Raw genomic sequence first — 19,870 nt, forward strand, 5'->3', positions numbered from 1 at the left:
AGATGACTAAAACTATGCTGACGCCCTCTATAGCCATTATGTTTTTATGTTTATTTTGAACAATAGATACGATAAGTAGAATTTTATCTAAATCTGCTACAACATTAATATGTAGATGTTAATTTTACTACAAAAGAGACTCCATGACCTCTGCTGAAAAATCGGCCCAAATATTCCCAATATATCGGCATCCTTATTTATCAGTGAAACCAGTTTCTCAGTTTAACTAATTTTCTTAATCTTTTTTATGACTTAAAATAATGATTAATCTCTCATGTGTCGCCTTTAACTGTTCCTCTGTCTAACCTCTTCACGTTCATATCTTCTGCTCAGATTTAATCACTAATGCTCTCGGCCCCCTCTGTGCTGTAATCTTTCTCTAACCACTTGTAATCTTGCCTTGCTGCGTGTGTTCTCGCTGCTCTGCTGCTGAGCAGGCCGGTCACCAAGGAGGCCTGCAGCGTGTCTGTGCGCATGAAGCAGGTGGAAGAGCTGTGAGTAGGACCCAGTGTCTCGTCCTCCTCCCTGTCCGGGTCGTCTTGTCCTCACGACGCCACCAAACATCAGCTTTTTTTTTTCTTTTTTTTTTTTTACATTTCCTTCCTCCCACCCTCGACAACACCCCTGTGCTGTGACGTTCCTCACCCCTCATCTTCTTTTCAGCTCAGGGAAAGAAGTTTCCTCTTCTCCTTCTCATCCCAGGCTCATCATGAATGTTCATTTTAAACCATGTTCTGTGAGATTATGAACAAGTTACATTTATTTCTAGCTGAAGATTAATTGACGAATATTCAGTGATTAAATGAACCGCCATCTATTGTGATGATCAATTATTCATGTGATTGTGTTTTAATTAAAACAACTTGTGCTGTAATTTCAGTTTAAACGAGAATATTCCCTGGTTTCTTGTTAATGATTATTTTCTTGATTAATCGATCACTTGTTTGGTCAAAAAAATGTCAGAAAATGATGAGTGGAAATGAAATGTCGTTTTAATGATTTATTTAGTTATATGGAGCAAAGAAACCAGAAAATATTCACATTTAAGAAGCTGAAAAACCACAGAAACCTGTTTTAATTATTACAAAAAAACACCTCAAACTGAGGTCATTTGCCTTGAAACAAAACATTGTAACAGCCCCAGAATCATGATGAATACATTTCCCATAATCCTTCACAGTGTTTTGCGAGCTTTCCTCACATAAAACATCTCCTGACGTTCCCAGTGTTTTTGTGTTTTTGTTTGTTTCCCTCCTCTGATCCTGGTTTTCTGCTCCTCCTCCTGTGAAGGTATGGAACTCTGCAGGAGCTCGGAGACAAACGCAAGGACATGTTGGAGAAGAGCTGTAAGAAGTTCATGTTGTTCCGTGAAGCCAACGAGCTGCAGCAGTGGATCCACGAGAAGGAAGGTGCCCTCACTAACGAGGAGGTCGGCTCTGACCTGGAGCAGGTGGAGGTCCTGCAGAAGAAGTTTGACGACTTCCAGAAGGTTTGTACACTATTTTGATGTTTTCTTTCTTTCGTTTGTTTTTTTGTTCGTTCTTTCTTTCTTTCTTTCTTTCTTCTTTCTTCCTCATACTAAGTGTGTGATGTTCTTATGTCTGGTGCAGGACCTGAAGGCCAACGAGTCTCGTCTGAGGGACATCAACAAAGTGGCGTCTGAGCTGGAGTCTGAAGGTCTGATGGCGGAGGAGGCTCCCATGGTTCAGGCTCAGGTGAGGTCACTGGAGTTCACTCTTTAATCACATTTTTACACGTACATATTGTCAATGTAAAGCAGTTTCTTTGCAAAGGCGGTTTCTTAATGAACTTGATGCCAGAAATTGAAGATGCTTTGCTGTTATGATTGTTTAAATGTTTAATTTAGTAACTGATGAATAATCGATGAGCGGTACAGCGTTAACACATGTGCCATATTTCTTCATCCCGAAAACGTTTGTTCTGATTGGAATTTAAAATTATATAATTTTTATCATAATTTAAAACAATACTAGGGTTTTTAAGCCTTTACTTACAGCGTGAAGCAGCTGTTACCAGTGTATTCTGGTGGGGAACCAGATGAATGCAAAGAAAGTTACTTTATTAACTTGACTTTTAGATTTATTTGATTATTCCAGATCAGAAGAGTGCAGTACGCCTCATGTAACACAGTCCACGCACATCTGGTGCACTAGGTGGCGATATGCCATGATTGTTGCTCAGGAGGATTTTTATCAAAACCATTATTTGAAGTAATTGATGAATCGTAGCAGCCCCACAGCGTTAACACTGAAAGCCTCAGTTTTAAATCTTAACTAACAGATTTTATTTTTCCCTCTGCAGCAGCAGGAGCTTCTTGGTGCTGCTCCTGGAACGGTTAATGCTTTTGCATATTCATATTTATATTTAAGAATAACATCACATTAATTAAACACTGACATCAAAAAATGACATTCTGACACTTTTCATGTCTTTGTTTCTTGAAACAGGATGAAGCCGATTCTAAGACTGCGTCTCCATGGAAGGTAAGATTCTTTTAAACACTTTTTTTTTTTTTAATTAAAAATGCATTGACTGCAAAGATTTAACAGCCTGACATTTGTTGGTTTATTGACAATAAGAGGTTTTATGGTCCTTGTATAACGTGATTGGCCATGGATGAGACAGAAAGAAAGCCTCTGAAGCCTGAAGGCCGCTGTTTTAAATCCTGTCTCACGATGTCATTCAAACGTACAGGATGTGGAAGTAGTGCTGTATCACCACAGTTTGATTAACCGGTGATGTTTGTGAGATGAATCCTGTGAGTTTCTCTAACACTCCTGACTGCTCTGGTGTGTGTTTGTGTGTTTTGTCCATTATATTTTTATTCAACTTTGACTAGAATATACGCTTGGCTGTTCAAACAACGGCTAACTTTAATACTATCAAGGTAAGATTATTATAAACCCCGGCCTCGTTTTGAATCCTCCCCGTGAGATGCACGAAACTAACCCCCGTTGTCATGGTGATGTGACCTTAGAGCTAGTGATGTGTCTTTCTTGTGGCACGTGTTCGTCCTGTGACTGCTCCTCGTATTTTATTTTTTATTAACTGCATATTTGTGAATGTGGAGCTTGAGTTGTGTCCTCGGCATCTTCTCAGATATGTTGACTTTTATTTTCTGTGTCGTCTTCAGGGCTGGATAAAAAGAAAACATTGACTGATTTATTCTCCTGTTGAGATTATTTTTCTCTGACGTTGCACTCATTTTTGAGGAGGTTAACGTGCATAAAAACTCAATTGGCACGGAGGTCAGGTCGGCGAAAAATGCGATAGTGGCATAAGGCACGAACCCCTCATAGCCCCAGCGCTCTGTAGCGCCCCCAGTAGTCGGCTCATGGTCAGACAAATGTTGTCGGATCAGGATGAAATTTTAGATTTTCTCTATCGCGTCTAAGTTGCACATCGTTGTACCAATTTGAACCAAACTTGGTAAACGTGTTGCTCCCAGGGTTCCAAACAAATTTCTTATGTACTTTCATTAGCTCCACCCACCCAGAAGTCGGCCATTTTCGAAAACAGAAATGGCTATAGTCTACGCATTTGAACAAACTCGTCCTAGCACGTTTGAGCTAGCCGTGTCAAACTCGCCCCATGTGTTCCAGAGAAGTTATTTATTAAAAGTTATCAAAGTTGTTGTTTTTATTCCTGATATCTTCAGCATTGTTCTACTCCAAAGATTGTTTAGTAATCGCAATGAAAGCACGTAAAATAAATGTTTGCCAATCTGCGGATTCTCATCCCAAGTTGTTTTTAACGTGAGTTTAAATGCATCATCCCTGGAATGTTAAACTGATCCCGCTGCGAATTTTGGTATGAAACTTTGAAAATATACGTTGTGCGGAACGGTTAAGGACGTTTGTTGCGGAGCGAACTCACCAGAACAAAAACACAGAAATTACAGTTATGATTTTCCAAAATAAATTAAATCAATTAAAAAAAATGTATTCAATTAAATTAAAATTGGGAGATCAGTGTTGATATCCAGCCCTTGTATAGTTTTTACCCTGCATCTCATCATCACCATCATCATCATTATCATCACCATCATCATTATCATCACCATCACCACCAACAATGAGACAAATGAGCATGCACTGTTTAATATGTTAATAATTTGGAAAATTCTCATTCTCAGATCGTCTCATTTTGCTTTATTATGATGTTTTAGCACATTTGCAATATTCACTCGACATAAAGGAGACTTGTTATACTCTAACATAGAAAAAAGGGCAGTGTCTAAGAAAAAAAAGATTTATCTGATCTGTGACCTGCTGAAAAGATCATAACAGGTCTCCTTCACTCTAGAAGTCATTATATTTCAAATCATAACTACAGAAAACAATCTGCACAACGTTAAGAAAGTGCTGAGCGCTGTTAGATGATTATTGTGTGTGTGACATCCAGGAGCTGAATAATCGCTGGCGCTCACTGCAGCAGCTGGCTGAGGACAGGAGCAACATGCTGGGCAGCGCTCACGAGGTGCAACGATTCCACAGGTACGTGAAGAATATGTCATGTTTTAACCTCACTGTTGTTGAGGGCTGAGTATCGGTGTTGATTTAAGGATTTAAACCAACCCCTTTAATCCCAAACTTAAATTTTAAAGCCTGTATCTCTGGTTTGTCCAGTAATAAATCGTCTCTGGCTGTAAATACACAGCTGTTAAATGAAGGCAGAGGATTGTCTTACATTCGGTCATTAGAGGTAGACTGATGATTGATCAGCTTTAGCAATGATTATTTATTACATTTTCTTCATCCAAACATGCTTAAGTCATTAAAACTTCATTTTTTAACCTTCTGAAGATAAAACAAACTGGTTGACCTCTGAAATCCACCTTTCTAAAAAAAACACCATTATTTTGTGTCTTTGTGAACTGAACTCTCAGATGTAACGGATATTTCCTCCCAAATATAATCTTGCCTTTTTGGCTTTTAATTCTATTCTATCCACATTCAGCCCACATGCCATCAGTGGCTCACGTCTCTCTGTACAGCCTGTACTTTATGAAACGTGTTTAAATGATATTTATTTATTTATTTATTTATTTATTTATTTATATGTTTATTTCGGTCGTGTCAGTTAGATCAATCATTATCACACATCATCTTAGTGTAGTTCACACAATACACATAACTGAAAGGGAAAGCGGGAGAAGCAAAAGCTTATCTAGTCCCGCCCCCATTATTCAATATTCAATATGTGATGCAGTGATTTTGACCTAGTATCAGACATCTCTGTTGATCTCTGCATTTGTGCCTCCGCAGAGACGCCGATGAAACCAAAGAGTGGATCGAGGAGAAGAACCAGGCCCTCAACACCGACAACTATGGTCACGACTTGGCCAGTGTCCAGGCTCTGCAGCGCAAACACGAAGGCTTCGAGCGAGACCTGGCAGCCCTCGGCGACAAGGTCAGGAGGTCATAAAGGATTACTCTGGATTTATGTTTGTTTCGTCTGAGTTTTGCTCATTTTTTTCCCCTAACCTTCGTCCACTCAGGTGAACTCTCTGGGTGAGATGGCCGAGCGTCTGATCCAGTCCCACCCCGAGGCCGTGGACGACATCCAGGAGAAGTGCACCGAGCTCAACACGGCCTGGAGCAGCCTGGTGGGACGTGCTGACCAACGCAAGGACAAGCTGGGCAACTCCCACGACCTGCAGCGCTTCCTGTCCGACTTCAGGTGAGAAGTGTGAAGAGGTTCTGGCACAAAGTCATGTGCCGTGTGTGTGTGTGTGCGCGTGTGTTGACGTGCGTGTGTGTGTACGAGATTGTTCCTAAAATATCGTAAACCTTTTCTGGTATCTACATGGTTTTGCTATAATTCATGTTCTGCACACAGAGATCTTATGTCGTGGATTAACGGCATCCGAGGATTAGTGTCTTCAGAGGAACTGGCTAAAGACGTGACCGGAGCTGAGGCTCTTCTGGAAAGACACCAGGTACTGAACTCTTCCTGTCTCTTTACTCGTGTGGTTTTAGAGACACTGCACTGTGTTATTGTGAATAATATCGAACATAACCCTAACACTTACTTTGGTAGGGAAAAAAAATCATGCAGTATTAATGCGAGCATGGACGGACAATTATCGCAAAAAAATTCTATTTAAACACTCAACAGTATTATTTGTCAAATTTTCTAAACTCCAGCGCATGAGAGCTAGTGAAAGTAATGCAGAGTTTACAGCATGTTGATGCATTCAAGGACCCTGGTATATTTCAGTACTGTGTTGATCATAGTGAAGCATAGAAAGATTTTTATAAATGCAATTATTGATTTAAAATATAGATCTTTTTATCGTTTGTATAATTAAGTTAATGCTCCATGGATCATGTATCTCTGTAGCTCTGTGGTCATTTCAGATGTTTAATTTCTCTTCCCTCGTGTGCAGGAACATCGCACAGAGATCGACGCTCGTGCCGGAACCTTCCAGGCCTTTGAACAGTTTGGTCAGCAGCTGCTGGCCCGAGGCCACTACGCCAGCCCTGAGATTCAGCAGAAACTGGAGGCTCTGGACCACGAGCGCGCCGACCTGGAGAAGGCCTGGGTGCAGCGCCGCATGATGCTGGACCAGTGCCTGGAGCTCCAGGTGAGAAAAGTGCCACGAGTCATTCCGTGAGCGGGTAGTAGGCAGTTACTCATGTGGTCACTCACGCCTGCTTCCTGTTCCTCTGCAGCTCTTCAACAGAGACTGTGAACAGGCCGAGAACTGGATGGCGGCTCGTGAAGCTTTCCTCGCCAGTGACGACAAAGGAGACTCTCTGGACAGCGTGGAAGCTCTGATCAAGAAACACGAGGACTTTGACAAGGCCATTAATGTGCAGGTCAGGAGTCGTTCCACTGTTGACGGAGTGGAAAGTCTGTAGTTTTAGTCTAAATGGTTTTAATGTGTCGTGTAGGAGGAGAAGATCGCTGCTCTGCAGTCCTTCGCTGATCAGCTGGTTGGAGCCGATCATTACGCCAAACCTGAGATCTTCAACCGCCGCAATGAAGTCCTCGACAGGTGAGGAACATTCACAATTTACACTTTACTTCTTCTTTGAAAGAGCGGCTCTATCTTCTGTCTCTAAAATAAAGTTTCAAACATGAATTCTGGTTTTGTGCGGTAGGTGGCGCCGCCTGAAGGCCCAGATGATCGAGAAGCGTTCTAAACTGGGTGAATCTCAGACGCTGCAGCAGTTCAGCCGGGACGTGGACGAGATTGAGGCGTGGATCAGTGAGAAGCTGCAGACGGCAACTGATGAGTCCTACAAGGATCCCACTAACATCCAGGTACGTAAAGCAGTCCACAGACGCACACGGATGCTAGTGGAAGCATTGTAGAACTGCGTTCACGTACTCTTCAAGATATTCACATGGACTTGTGTCAAAATGTTTTCGGTGTAAACCTTTAATCTTTAATGCAGAGACAGAAACAGCATTTGTTTATTCATAAAAGAAAAGGAAAAGAAGTTTCTTGACTCGAGGTCATGTGACATTAAACCTGCTAATCTGTTCACGTCTCGTATTAAACGTAATCCACTGATAAACTGTGAAAATCCCTCCCTGTGTTCTGTCTGAACCTTTTCTCCCACTGTCTTATGTTTGTTTTTATTATAGCTGTCCAAGCTGCTGGTAAGTTTGAGTTAGTGTGTCAGCTGACTAACAACCGAGTAGGTTACCCTTTACCGTGTCCACCGTGTCTGTGCTGTATGTGTGTGTGTGTGTGTCTGTGTAGACATGATGTAGAACACGCCTTCATGTGCCATCCTGACCATGTCCCTCATCAGCACCTGGGTTTTCATTTTAATTTGTTTTTGGCTTAATTTCCTGTTGTTTTTTTCTCCAGGTTTGTTTTCCATCAAAGGCTCCTCTAATTATTTGTGGGCGTGGCTTCCATTTTTGTTTTACAGTCCTTGAGGGGCGGAGTCATCTTTAAACTTACTTCACATGAAGTCACAGAGATTTGATATTTGAATGAAACCGAGAGAAATAGACGGCTGAGTGATTCCTGACTTACAGCCTCAGGTTTTCATGAGCTGGTCTTAAACTCTAATTTCTGATTTTTTATTATTTAACTTGTTTTTCACCTGAAAATCAAGAAACATGAAGCAACTTTGAAGTGACTCCTCCTCCTGTAGGTTTTGTGTCAGTTGGCTCTGTAGCTCATGTCGTCATTTTTATTTTTTATTCTTCATGTGTTTGCCCTGTGTAGTCACGTAGTCTCCTGTTGTTGTTGTTGTTGTTGTTTGTGTTTATTCCACCTTCTAGGTTGTCAGTTACACTCTTTTTTTCATTTATTTGCTGTCAGTTTCAGCTTCATGTAGGTTTTAAATAAAAAACCTACATCTCAGTGTGAGTATGGAAAAGGTTGACGTTTTAACACTTCCAGTTTTTGAGTTTCACTTCAAAAGTGTTGATGTTTTCATCATAATCGTACTGGAGGATGAATCTGTAACATTATGTATTAAGATTATATTTAAACCTGGTATTAACCTCTGTCCTGAGTGATCCAATCAGTGTTAAGATAAGCTGTGAACAAGACTTATTAATGTTAATAAACATCGTAGTCGGGATTCCTATAGAAAACACATTACAAGTTTCTAGTATGTGCTTGTAAAGTTGTTCTTAATAAACAGGTTTTTACTGTTTATGACGGGTATATAAACTAATAAGAGCTTAAAGGCAATAATAAACATGTTAATTGTGCTTTTAGTTGAACTTATTAATGTTTACAATAATGTTTCTTACACAGGTAAAGTCAATCACAATCACATATGCCAAAAGAACTGTAACTTAAAGCAGGACAGGATGTGTTAATACCAGTTTGTAAATAAAGTGCTGCTTTTGAACAACAGTAAAAAAAAAAGCTGAAAAACTGGGGGTGTTGTAAAAGTCAAACGTGCCGGTATTTCCGTCCAGTCTCTCACTCGTGTGTCCTGTGTTTCTGTGCGGTCAGAGTAAGCATCAGAAACACCAGGCGTTTGAGGCGGAGCTTCACGCCAACGCAGACAGAATCCGCGGAGTCATCGACACCGGCAACGCCCTCATCCAGAGAGGAGCCTGCGCCGGCAGCGAGGACGCCGTCAAGGTACGTCCATCTTCCCGTCAGTGTTTAAGAGGTCAGGGGAGGTTGACGGGCAGGACTTCACTTTGCTTTTGTTTGTTTTGTTTTATTTTAGGTTCGTCTGAACGCTCTGGACGAACAGTGGCAGTTCCTTGTCAACAAATCTGCAGAGAAGAGCCAGAAACTGAAGGAGGCCAACAAGCAGCAGAACTTCAACACGGGCATCAAGGACTTTGACTTCTGGCTCTCTGAGGTTTGACTGGAGTGCGCGAGTGATGACTCTGAGCTTTTGGAGCCTCTTGCCTCTTGTTCTGATCCACGCTCTCGTCCCTCAGGTGGAAGCTCTTCTTGCTTCTGAAGACTACGGCAAAGATCTGGCCTCGGTCAACAACCTACTGAAGAAACACCAGCTGCTGGAGGCTGATATTTCTGCCCATGAGGTAATACGACTCGTTAAAACCCGTCACGATTTAAATAAGAACCACTCAGAGACCTCAGTCGTCTTGACCTCCTCTTCTTCTTGTTGCAGGATCGTCTGAAGGATCTGAACGGTCAGGCCGACAGCCTGATGGGCAGCAACGCCTTCGACACCTCACTGGTGAAGGACAAGCGTGACGCAGTCAACGGCCGCTTCACCAAGATCAAGAGCATGGCTGCCGGCCGCCGTGCCAAACTCAACGAGTCGCACCGCCTGCACCAGTTCTTCAGGGACCTGGACGATGAAGAATCTTGGATCAAGTAAGACGGGGATCCTTCTCTGTTCTCCCAGAACCTTTTCCTCCCACTTGTTTAACAACTCTTTAACATCCACGTTCTTGTCCCAACGCAGAGAAAAGAAGTTGCTTGTGAGTTCGGAGGACTACGGACGTGATTTGACGGGTGTACAGAATCTGAGGAAGAAACACAAGAGACTGGAGGCCGAGCTGGGAGCGCACGAGCCGGCCATTCAGGTAACACATTCAGCCCTCTCAGTTACACACTCATATGAAACCATGGGGAGGCTGATTACTGTTGCAGTGATGCAGTGAAAGTGTGTGTGTGTGTGTGTTCTCTCACAGTCGGTGCTGGACACTGGGAAGAAGTTGTCTGACGACAACACCATCGGTCAAGAGGAGATCCAGCAGAGACTCGCCCAGTTTGTCGACCACTGGAAGGAACTGAAAGACTTATCTGGAGCGAGGTACGATGAACCTGCCGAGCTTCACACTCACACACAAACACAGCAGCAACAGAGCGGGTGTTCATGTGTTTGTGTGTGTGTGTGTGTTAACAGGGGTCAGAGGTTAGAGGAGTCGCTGGAGTACCAGCAGTTTGTGGCGAACGTGGAGGAGGAAGAAGCATGGATCAATGAGAAGTTGAATCTGGTGGGAAGTGAGGACTACGGTGATACGCTGGCTGCTGTGCAGGTGATTTTCACAGTTTTAACATGTGAGTGTTACTGTGCAGGTGAGCGTCAGTGAGCGCTAAACAAGCATCTGTGTTGAACAGGGTTTACTGAAGAAACACGAGGCGTTTGAGACGGACTTCACCGTCCATCGAGACAGAGTCAACGACGTGTGCACTAACGGAGACGAGCTCATCAAGAAGGTACGGACCCCAAAAAAAAACCGTGAGGGAAAATACTCTATAACAACTGTGATTTCTGAGTGAAGTTGAAAATGTTTTCAAACAGAACAACCATCACGTGGACAACATCAGCGCCAAGATGGCGGCGCTGCGAGAAAAAGTGTCAGAGCTGGAGAGGGCGGCGGCACAGAGGAAGGCCAAGCTGGACGAAAACTCCGCCTTCCTGCAGTTCAACTGGAAGGCCGACGTGGTCGAGTCCTGGATCGGTACGAAGACTCAGACTTTGACATCAGTGTTTCCTGTTTCCTGTTTCCTGTTTCAGAACAAGAGTTTGCAAGGAGTCAGTTTAATAGTTTGAGGTTTCTTGAAGTTGAAGTCTCTTTAGAATTTAAAACTAAAATGAAATAAAGCTTTATGATTGGACACAAGTGATTATTAGGAAAGATATTTGGACATAAAGACATAATGATAACATTTTAATTTGGTTTTCTATCCTTGGAACACTTGAAGTTACACTTGTGGGATTAAACCGCGTAAAGAACTGGTTTTTCACAGTTGTAGATTTTTGCCTAATGAAGACAAGATCAGTTTTTAGTTGTTGAAACTGAAAATGAGCGGCTTAGTGCTGAGTTTGTGTTTTATTTTCTTGTTGTTTGTGTTCAGGTGAGAAAGAAAACAGCCTGAAGACGGACGACTATGGCAGAGACCTATCCTCTGTCCAGACTCTGCTCACCAAACAGGTAAACTGTCGACCGCTTCAGACCACCTCCCACCTTTGTCCTCCACACTGTGTCACGTGTGTGTGTGTGTGTGTGTGTGCGTGTGCAGGAGACGTTTGACGCTGGCCTGCAGGCCTTCCAGCAAGAGGGCATCACGAACATCACGGCTCTGAAGGACCAGCTTCTGGCCGCCAAACACGTCCAGTCCAAAGCCATCGAAGCTCGTCACGCCGCGTTGATGAAGCGCTGGAACCAGCTGTTGTCCAACTCCGCCGCTCGCAAGAAGAAGCTTCTGGAGGCTCAGGAGCATTTCAGAAAGGTAAAAGACGCCAGAGGACGTTCTCTTACAAAGCAAGGATGTTGTTTTTTATTCTGAATAATCCAGTGATCGTGGACAAGAATAAGGAGCAGTTTGCAGCGTTTTTTGTGTGCACGTATTTTCATAGACTTTTGTGTGCACGTGTAAATTATTTTCACAGATTTTTGTGTGCACGTGTAGATTATTTTCACAGATTTTTGTGTTCACGTGTAGATTATTTTCACAGACTTGTGTGCACGTGTAAATTATATTCACAGATTTTTGTGTGCATGTGTAGATTATTTTCACAGATTTTTGTGTGCACATGTAGATTATTTTCACAGATTGATGTTTGAATGTGTAGATTATTTTCACAGATTTTTGTGTGCATGTGTAGATTATTTTCACAGATTTTGTGTACATGCAGATTATTTTCACAGATTTTGTTTGCATGTGTAGATTATTTTCACAGATTTTCGTGTGCACATGTAGATTAGTTTCACAGATTTTTGTTTGCATGTGTAGATTATTTTCACAGATTTTCGTGTGCACGTGTAGATTATTGTCACAGATTTTCTTGTGCACCTGTAGATTGTTTTCACAGATTTTTGTGTGCATGTGTAGATTATTTTCACAGATCTTTGGAGTTTAGCGAGTGCTCTCTTTTGACACAAGAGTGTTAGGGTAACTTGTGGTTGTGTCCATGGTGTGACTGCTGTTGACTCCAGTGGCTCCTGTTACCCTCAATGAGTGAATGAATAATGTGTTAGTTCATTGAGGATTGAACCAGGATTTGGTTGCTTTGTCAGAGTTTGAGCCTCATGCACCTTCAACTTTTGTCAGGCGCTGCATGTTAGCGCCCCCTAAAGGTTGATTCATACATTAGTTTTTAACATCCATTTGCCCGTCTTCTTTCAACACAGGTTGAAGATCTGTTCCTGACATTTGCCAAGAAGGCATCGGCCTTCAACAGCTGGTTTGAGAACGCAGAGGAGGATCTGACCGACCCGGTGAGGTGCAACTCTCTGGAGGAGATCAAGGCGCTGCGCGAGGCCCACGAGGCGTTCCGCTCGTCGCTGAGCTCGGCTCAGGCCGACTACAACCAGCTGGCCGAGCTGGACCAGCAGATCAAGAGCTACCAGGTGGTGTCCAACCCGTACACCTGGTTCACCATGGAGGCCCTGGAGGAGACGTGGAGGAACCTGCAGAAGATCATCAAGGTTTGGACATGTTCACGCGTCACACAGATAACAGATCATGTTGTTTCTCAGCCTCCTCACTCTGCTGCTGTGTTTGTAAACGTGACGGCAGGAGCGAGAGCTGGAGCTGCAGAAGGAGCAGAGACGACAGGAGGAAAACGACAAGTTACGACAGGAGTTTGCGCAGCACGCCAACGCCTTCCACCAGTGGCTGCAGGAGACCAGGTAGAGAGCGGCGTCTCATTTCTGTCACGCAGTGTTTACTAGTAATTTCTAGCAAAAATACTGACTGTGTGTTTGCTGATGTCGTTTACTTGTTGTTAATGTGTCTCTCTCTCTCTCTCTCTCTCTCTCTCTCTCTCTCTCCCTCTCTCGGCTGCCTCCTCACTGGTGATTCTGGATTGCTGTGATAATCAGGACGTACCTTTTGGACGGGTTAATATCACTTTTTCAAATATACATATAAGTGGATGAGATGTGGGACAATAATTATCCCGACAAGAATAATTGCATAATTCATGATTTGAGTTTTCTGTGCACATTTTTACAGAAACAGAGAAAACAGACGTACAAATGTGACCGAAAAACATATTTTTACATATTTATTTTTAGTGAATATTAAATGTGATCATGAGAAATCCTGAGATCCTGCAGTAACTGAGCTGTGACACGGACATATTTACATTTATCACAATAACCAAAAAAACCTACAACAAACGAGCGATAATATCACAGGATTATTGTCCCATCCTGGTCTGTGTGAGTGTGTGTGATGATGATGATGATGATGTTCTCCATGTTCCTGTCACTCCTTGTCAAGGATGATTTTCTTTTTCACATTGAACCTCTGCTCCTCCTCCTCCTCCTCCTCCTCCTCCTAGCATCGCCTATCGGCGGGTTATCTGTGTCTATCAGTACCAAGTTGCTGATGATCTTTCTGGAAGGTCAAAGTCTTTTGAAGCTGTGATGGTGTTTTTTATTTTTCCTGACAAACACACGTAGTGTCAGTGTTTTTTTCACCTGCACTTCATTCTAAACACACACACACACACACATTCACTCACACAAAAACACAGTTTTGATTTGGGTTTATTGTGTTATTTTCTTCTGCGTGAGTTCACAGTTCACAGCCTTTAAACTGGACATACAAAGTGCAATTTAACAGCGATTATTTCCCTATTTTAGTCCGAACTCCTTGGCAGTAAATAACTTCCTTTGGAAGCTTTTTTCGTGTAATGATCAGAGAAGTGCGGCTCAATCATTCATTGAGTGTTTTTTCCTTGTGCTCGTCTGGAAAACTGTCGCTAATGTTAGAGAACGAGTTGACAGCAGACGAAGACGTGAGCGTACATCTCAGATGATTGATTGACACAGTGTGTGTTTGTGTGTCCAGGTTAAACTTGCATGGTTTGGGGGGGGGCGCAGCAGCAGCAGCCATCCCATATAATTCACTCTTCACACTTGGCACTGGTTTCCCTGGCAACACTGAGTGTCTTTGAGTGTGTGTGTGTCACTGTCTAGTTTCTCCTCTCATTTCTCTGTGTGCTGCTCTCAGGTCGTGTATGGTAGAAGAGTCTGGAACGCTGGAGTCACAGCTGGAGGCCACCAAGGTAAACACACACACACACACACACACACATCTTCATAAAAATATCTAAAACATTTGAATTCTAGTGAGCAGCAGAGCAAAAATAAAGATAAAAACTATAGTTTTAAAGTAAAAAGTATGATTTTATAACAGACACCACATTAGTAACTTCAGTTGGTTCTGATAGTCTGCAGGTAATATAGCAGATTATATTATAATATATTATACATGTTTAAATCAGACTCCTGAGAGCAGGAGACGTCAGAACAATGAAAAGAGTCATTTTATATAGTACAGAGCCTTTAACTAAACCTGTAAACAAAAGTGTAAACATGTTCAAATGTTCACGGTTTACTGTAAAGTATTTTAATTATTCATGACATTCATCTGCTGCCCCCTGTGGTCAAACCACAGCTACTCTGTCACCCTTTTGTCTCAGACTCCTCCCACTTAAAAATCATCAGTATTTGGGCGGAGTTAGTTTCAGAAGAAAGAGTTTAGTTGAACTTTTAAGTTTTGCTCAAAAGCAGAATTTAGTTAATTAATTTAATTAACTGCACCATGTGACTCAGAGTGTGTGCGTGTGTGCAGCGTAAGCACCAGGAGATCCGGGCCATGCGCAGTCAGCTGAAAAAGATTGAAGACTTGGGCGCAGCCATGGAAGAAGCTCTGATCCTGGACAACAAGTACACAGAGCACAGCACGGTGGGTCTGGCACAGCAGTGGGACCAACTGGACCAGCTGGGGATGAGGATGCAGCACAACCTGGAGCAGCAGATCCAGGCCAGGTAAGAGGAACATGAGCATCAGCAGCAGCAGCAGCAGCAGCACACGGTCACCGCCACTGACGCCGCTCTTTGTCTTTCAGGAACACCACAGGAGTGACGGAGGAGGCTCTGAAGGAGTTCAGCATGATGTTCAAGTAAGAAACCAAAATCCACAATAGACGTTCTATGAGAATCTGAAGGAGAACTCGTTTGAAAGTTGTGATTCTAAAAAGGTTCCTCACGTTCTCCTCTTGTTTCCTCACGTTCTCCTCTTGTTTCCTCACGTTCTCCTCTTGTTTCTTCTCGTTCTTCACGTTCTCCTTGTTTCTTCTCATTCTTCATGTTGTCCTCATTTCTTCTCATTCTTCACGTTCCTCCTCCTTGTTTCTTCTCATTCTTCATGTTCTCCTCCTTGTTTCTTCTCATTCTTCATGTTCCTCATGTTCTCCTCTTGTTTCCTCACGTTCCTCCTTGTTTCTTCTCATTCTTCATGTTCTCCTCCTTGTTTCTTGTCATTCTTCATGTTCCTCATGTTCTCCTTGTTTCCTCATCTCCTCCTTGTTTCTTCTCATTCTTCACATTCTCTTATTTCTTCTCATTCTTCATGTTCCTCGTCTCCTCGTTTCATCACGTTCCTGCGTTCTCTTAATGTTCATCGTTCTCCTCTTGTTTCTTCATGTTTCTCCTCTTCATTCTCCTCTTGTTTCTTCTCATTCTTCATGTTCCTCACGTTCTCCTCTTGTTTCTTCTCGTTTTTCATGTTTCTCACGTTCTCCTCGTTTCATCACGTTCCTCACGTTCTCTTAACGTTACTCACGTTCTCCTCTTGTTTCTTCTCATTCTTCACGTTTGTCACGTTCTCCTCTTGTTTCTTTACGTTCCTCACATTCTGCTCTTGTTTCCTCACATTCTCCTCGTTTCTTCTCATTCTTCATGTTCCTCACGTTCTCCTCTTGTTTCTTCACGTTCCTCACGTTCTACTCTTGTTTCTTCATGTTCATGAAGAAACAAGGGCAGCCTTGTGGCCAAGTGGAAAGGGAACTTGGCATGTAACCGGAAGGTTGCTGGTTCAAGTCCCCACCAGGTCGAAAGGGCTGGGGTACCCCTGAGCAAAGTACCCAAAGTACTTGTTTCTTCTTGTTCACGTTCCTCACGTTCTCCTCTTGTTTCTTCAGACACTTTGATAAGGAGAAGTCGGGTCGTCTGAATCACCAGGAGTTTAAATCGTGTCTGCGCTCGCTCGGCTACGATCTGCCCATGGTGGAGGAGGGAGAACCAGACCCAGAGTTTGAGGCCATTCTCAACATCGTGGATCCAAATAGGTTTGTCACAAACATCACGTCACTGAACTGAAGGAGGGAGGGAGGGAAAGAGGTCATGAAACACTAGAGACCTGGACTTTGTCTGTGTGTGTGTCTGTGTGTGTGTGTAGGGATGGGAACGTGTCGCTGCAGGAGTACATGGCGTTCATGATCAGCCGTGAGACAGAGAACGTTAAATCCAGCGAGGAGATCGAGAGCGCATTCCGAGCTCTGAGTGCCGAGAACAAACCATACGTCACTAAAGAAGAGCTGTACCAGGTGAGAGCCGCTCACCGGCGCCACTCACAGGACGTCAGTGTCACTGCAGTCGACTTAACACTCTCTTCTTCTTGTCGTTGCAGAACCTGACGAAGGAACAGGCCGATTACTGCCTCTCACACATGAAGCCGTATCTCGACAGCAAAGGCCGCGAGCTGCCGACGGCCTTCGACTTTGTCGAATTCACCCGCTCGCTTTTCGTAAACTAACCCCGCCCCCCCACCAGTGACCAATCGGGAAGCGTTTTCCCACCACACTCACTCTCTCACTCACTCACTCACGGCTGAAACTGCATGATCGCGACACTAGAAATCCTCTCACGATTAACGACAGTCTGTATCTATTTATCTTGCTCTTCTTCTTCTTCTCCTTCCAACGCTAACGTTAATGTCGCGCTTCTCATGTTAGCATCGTGACTCTTTGCATTTTTGACTGTGATGGTTTTAGCTGTTTAGCTTTGTGCTTTCTGATAGTGACGATAATGTGAAACCATTTATTAAATAATAACAAACTGCAGTGTGCTTTAATAAACGCTACTGGTTAGAACTGGAAGGCTCCGCCCACTTGTTTTTTATTACCGTTTGTGAGCGACGTAGCATAAAAGATTTGGATTTGGAATCTTTATGGTGAAGTAGTTTTTCACATTAAATATTAATCTTTACACAACTTTTTACGCAATATAAATTTATTAATTACATAGTGTTAATATTTTTTGGTGAAAATTTTGACTTATTTATGATGCGCTGCATTCTTCACTTTAAGAACACAAATTCTTTTACTATAATTTTGACCCTGTTTCTTCAGTTTCTTCTGCACGAATGTCAATTTCTGGGTAATCCAGCAGGTGGCAGTGTGGAAGCATAAATAAAATACTAAAAAATATATAATCTTTTATCATCAGGACTGAAGATAATAAAAAAATTAAAAATTAAAAACTAGTTTTTACAGATGGGACATTTTTGTCGTTAAGGTGCTGAGTGTAGGTTATATTCTAGACAAAAAATAATGATATTAGTGTCTTTGGTCATTAACGACGTCTGTTGATGACGTCAATTTCATTGTTCAGTACGTGGAAAATGTTGCATTTTTTTGTCTTTATGTTAAAAACTGACATTTAAAAGGTAAAAAAGCCGCAAAAAAAAGCATTACTTTTTGCATCTTTAGAATCATAATTCATAAAATGTCCACTGGTGTCTGCAGATTTAAACATAATCCATACAAAGTGAAAATAATAATAAATAAAGTCTTTATTCTCAGTTTTTGGGGGGATGGGGGGGGGCAGTGACCCATCTGTCATTCTGCCACCTGATTGGCTATCTGCTCCAGCTGACTGCTCTCTCTGGGTTTCTGCTCCGTCAAGTCTGCGCTCAGCTGCCAAACGGCGACCGTCCCATCCGTGTGTCCCACGGCCAGAAGACGAGGATTCTGACCGTTGAAGTCCAGACACGTGGCGGCTCCTCCCACTGTGTCCTGCGAGATGGAGGCCGCCGCCCTCTGCGACCTACGACTCAGGTCGAAGATCTGCACCTCACCTGAGAGAGAGAGAGAGAGAGAGAGAGACAGCAGAGACGGAGGGAAAGAGACATGAAACCGAGATAGAGAGACGAGACGGACAGAAAGAGAGACAGGAAAGGAGAGGGAGAGAGACGGAGGGGGAGGGAAGAAGAGAGAGCGACAATAGTGAGACATGCGAGAGGGACAGAGACGGGGACCAAGAGACGGACAGAGAGCGATTATAAACTGCTGAGTCAGCAGAGACCAAAGAGACAAACTAAAGACAGAGTGTCTGTCCCTGTCTCACCTTGTCCAGTGGCTGCAGCGAGCACCAGAGGTCTGCTGGGAGACCACTGCACCTGGAACACGTACGAGTCTGAGACCCGGAGAGACACGAGAGGGTTGACCTGCAGCAGAGAGTGGACGTAGACCAAACCGTCTGTCCCTGCACTGACAAACAAGTTCCTGCAGGGACATAAAACTCACAGGTTTGACGTATGTGGGATTTATCTGTGTGTGTGTGTGTGCGCGTGAGCGTACGCACGCATGTGTGTCTCTCACCTGTGGAAAGGTGAGCAGTGGACAGAGTGGATGGGTCCACTGCAGGGTCTGAAGGAGAAGACGGCCGGAGCCCTGAGCGTCAGGCCATGGTCGTCGGGGGCGACGGCCGCAGGAGTCTGAGCGCAGAAGGAGCATCTGAGCAGGAGTCCGCCCTCTGACCCCACGAGGAAGGTGTCCCCGTCCCAGGGAGACAGAGACAGAGAGGTGACGCCCACACTGCTGCTGCTGCCACGAGCCTACGAGCAACAACAACAACCTCACTGTGACATCATCGTCCACTCAGGATCAGCTGACATTTCAGCAGATCAAGACATCGTAGACTTGAACGTTTTAAACGCTGCTGCTCATGTCTCAGTAGTCTCCTGTCGTGCTCACCTTGAAGCGGACGTCGCTGCCGTGAGGAACCTGCTGAGGAACGAGGGCGTAGGCGGCGCTCAGGACCAAGCTGCTCTGCTCAGAGTCCAACGTCCACAGCAGGACGCGTCCTCCTGAGCAGGCGCTCACAAGTCCAAACTCCCCCTTCTTCTGCAGAGGCACCCAGGCCACCTACACACACACACACACACACTGAGCAGCTGTACCTAATAAAGTGGCTGCTGGTGATGATGGGTTAAGTCCCAAAGGGGAGGAGTCAATATTAAAGGTCACTAACCTGATAAACCGGCTCCCTGTGGCTGTTTACTGACATACCAGTCTGAGCCAGAACCAGATCCTGAGACCGACTGAAGTCCCAGACCAGGACCTCCCCACTGTACAGACCCCCTACACACACACACAGAAGAAACATAAACCATCAGTGTTTTTGTGAAAATGTTGTTGTGTCTATGATTGAAAAATTGTTGCGTTGTTCACATTAAAATCTCATTTTTTTATCGCTGTGTCATGAGAACCTAAATTAATACAATTAATATACCTCAAATTTATATATATTTTTTACATTTCTTCTGCACAAATGTAATCTTCCAGTTAATCCAGCAGGTGGCAGTGTGGAGGCATAATTCAAATACTAAAAATATATATAATATATTATA

The 19,870-nt window shown here is 43.5% G+C and overlaps 2 protein-coding genes across 4 annotated transcripts in view; one reads left to right on the plus strand and one right to left on the minus strand.

The window, feature by feature from the left end:
* sptan1 (spectrin alpha, non-erythrocytic 1) overlaps positions 1-17,336 on the plus strand; it is a 34,107-nt gene extending 16,771 nt beyond the window's left edge. Inside the window, exons 22-56 of one of the 3 annotated variants that reach the window (XM_044012074.1) lie at positions 438-494; positions 1,291-1,489; positions 1,611-1,715; positions 2,323-2,355; positions 2,469-2,504; positions 2,861-2,908; positions 4,426-4,517; positions 5,289-5,433; positions 5,522-5,703; positions 5,863-5,962; positions 6,413-6,610; positions 6,699-6,845; positions 6,921-7,024; positions 7,131-7,293; positions 7,621-7,635; positions 8,960-9,091; positions 9,183-9,320; positions 9,403-9,507; positions 9,597-9,805; positions 9,897-10,017; positions 10,126-10,247; positions 10,341-10,473; positions 10,556-10,654; positions 10,740-10,899; positions 11,297-11,373; positions 11,462-11,671; positions 12,574-12,870; positions 12,962-13,074; positions 13,267-13,284; positions 14,405-14,459; positions 15,029-15,225; positions 15,306-15,359; positions 16,380-16,526; positions 16,637-16,784; positions 16,868-17,336. In XM_044012074.1, coding sequence (XP_043868009.1) covers positions 438-494; positions 1,291-1,489; positions 1,611-1,715; positions 2,323-2,355; positions 2,469-2,504; positions 2,861-2,908; positions 4,426-4,517; positions 5,289-5,433; positions 5,522-5,703; positions 5,863-5,962; positions 6,413-6,610; positions 6,699-6,845; positions 6,921-7,024; positions 7,131-7,293; positions 7,621-7,635; positions 8,960-9,091; positions 9,183-9,320; positions 9,403-9,507; positions 9,597-9,805; positions 9,897-10,017; positions 10,126-10,247; positions 10,341-10,473; positions 10,556-10,654; positions 10,740-10,899; positions 11,297-11,373; positions 11,462-11,671; positions 12,574-12,870; positions 12,962-13,074; positions 13,267-13,284; positions 14,405-14,459; positions 15,029-15,225; positions 15,306-15,359; positions 16,380-16,526; positions 16,637-16,784; positions 16,868-16,993 — 4,285 coding nt within the window. In that variant the 3' untranslated portion in view covers positions 16,994-17,336. The remainder of the gene's footprint in view (positions 1-437; positions 495-1,290; positions 1,490-1,610; positions 1,716-2,322; positions 2,356-2,468; positions 2,505-2,860; positions 2,909-4,425; positions 4,518-5,288; positions 5,434-5,521; positions 5,704-5,862; positions 5,963-6,412; positions 6,611-6,698; positions 6,846-6,920; positions 7,025-7,130; positions 7,294-7,620; positions 7,636-8,959; positions 9,092-9,182; positions 9,321-9,402; positions 9,508-9,596; positions 9,806-9,896; positions 10,018-10,125; positions 10,248-10,340; positions 10,474-10,555; positions 10,655-10,739; positions 10,900-11,296; positions 11,374-11,461; positions 11,672-12,573; positions 12,871-12,961; positions 13,075-13,266; positions 13,285-14,404; positions 14,460-15,028; positions 15,226-15,305; positions 15,360-16,379; positions 16,527-16,636; positions 16,785-16,867) is intronic. The other 2 variants (XM_044012075.1, XM_044012076.1) reach the window with 2 other exon arrangements.
* A 677-nt stretch (positions 17,337-18,013) lies between these two features.
* The window catches only part of dync2i2 (dynein 2 intermediate chain 2), a 5,181-nt gene continuing 3,324 nt past the window's right edge, over positions 18,014-19,870 (minus strand). Inside the window, exons 5-9 of the mRNA XM_044012077.1 lie at positions 19,492-19,601; positions 19,215-19,385; positions 18,840-19,075; positions 18,586-18,743; positions 18,014-18,316 (exon numbers count right to left, since the gene is read on the minus strand). Of these exons, the coding sequence (XP_043868012.1) occupies positions 18,078-18,316; positions 18,586-18,743; positions 18,840-19,075; positions 19,215-19,385; positions 19,492-19,601 (914 nt within the window). The 3' untranslated portion in view covers positions 18,014-18,077. The remainder of the gene's footprint in view (positions 18,317-18,585; positions 18,744-18,839; positions 19,076-19,214; positions 19,386-19,491; positions 19,602-19,870) is intronic.

This window comes from Solea senegalensis, linkage group LG21 (genome assembly GCF_019176455.1).
Source record: "Solea senegalensis isolate Sse05_10M linkage group LG21, IFAPA_SoseM_1, whole genome shotgun sequence".
Lineage (NCBI taxonomy): Eukaryota > Metazoa > Chordata > Actinopteri > Pleuronectiformes > Soleidae > Solea > Solea senegalensis.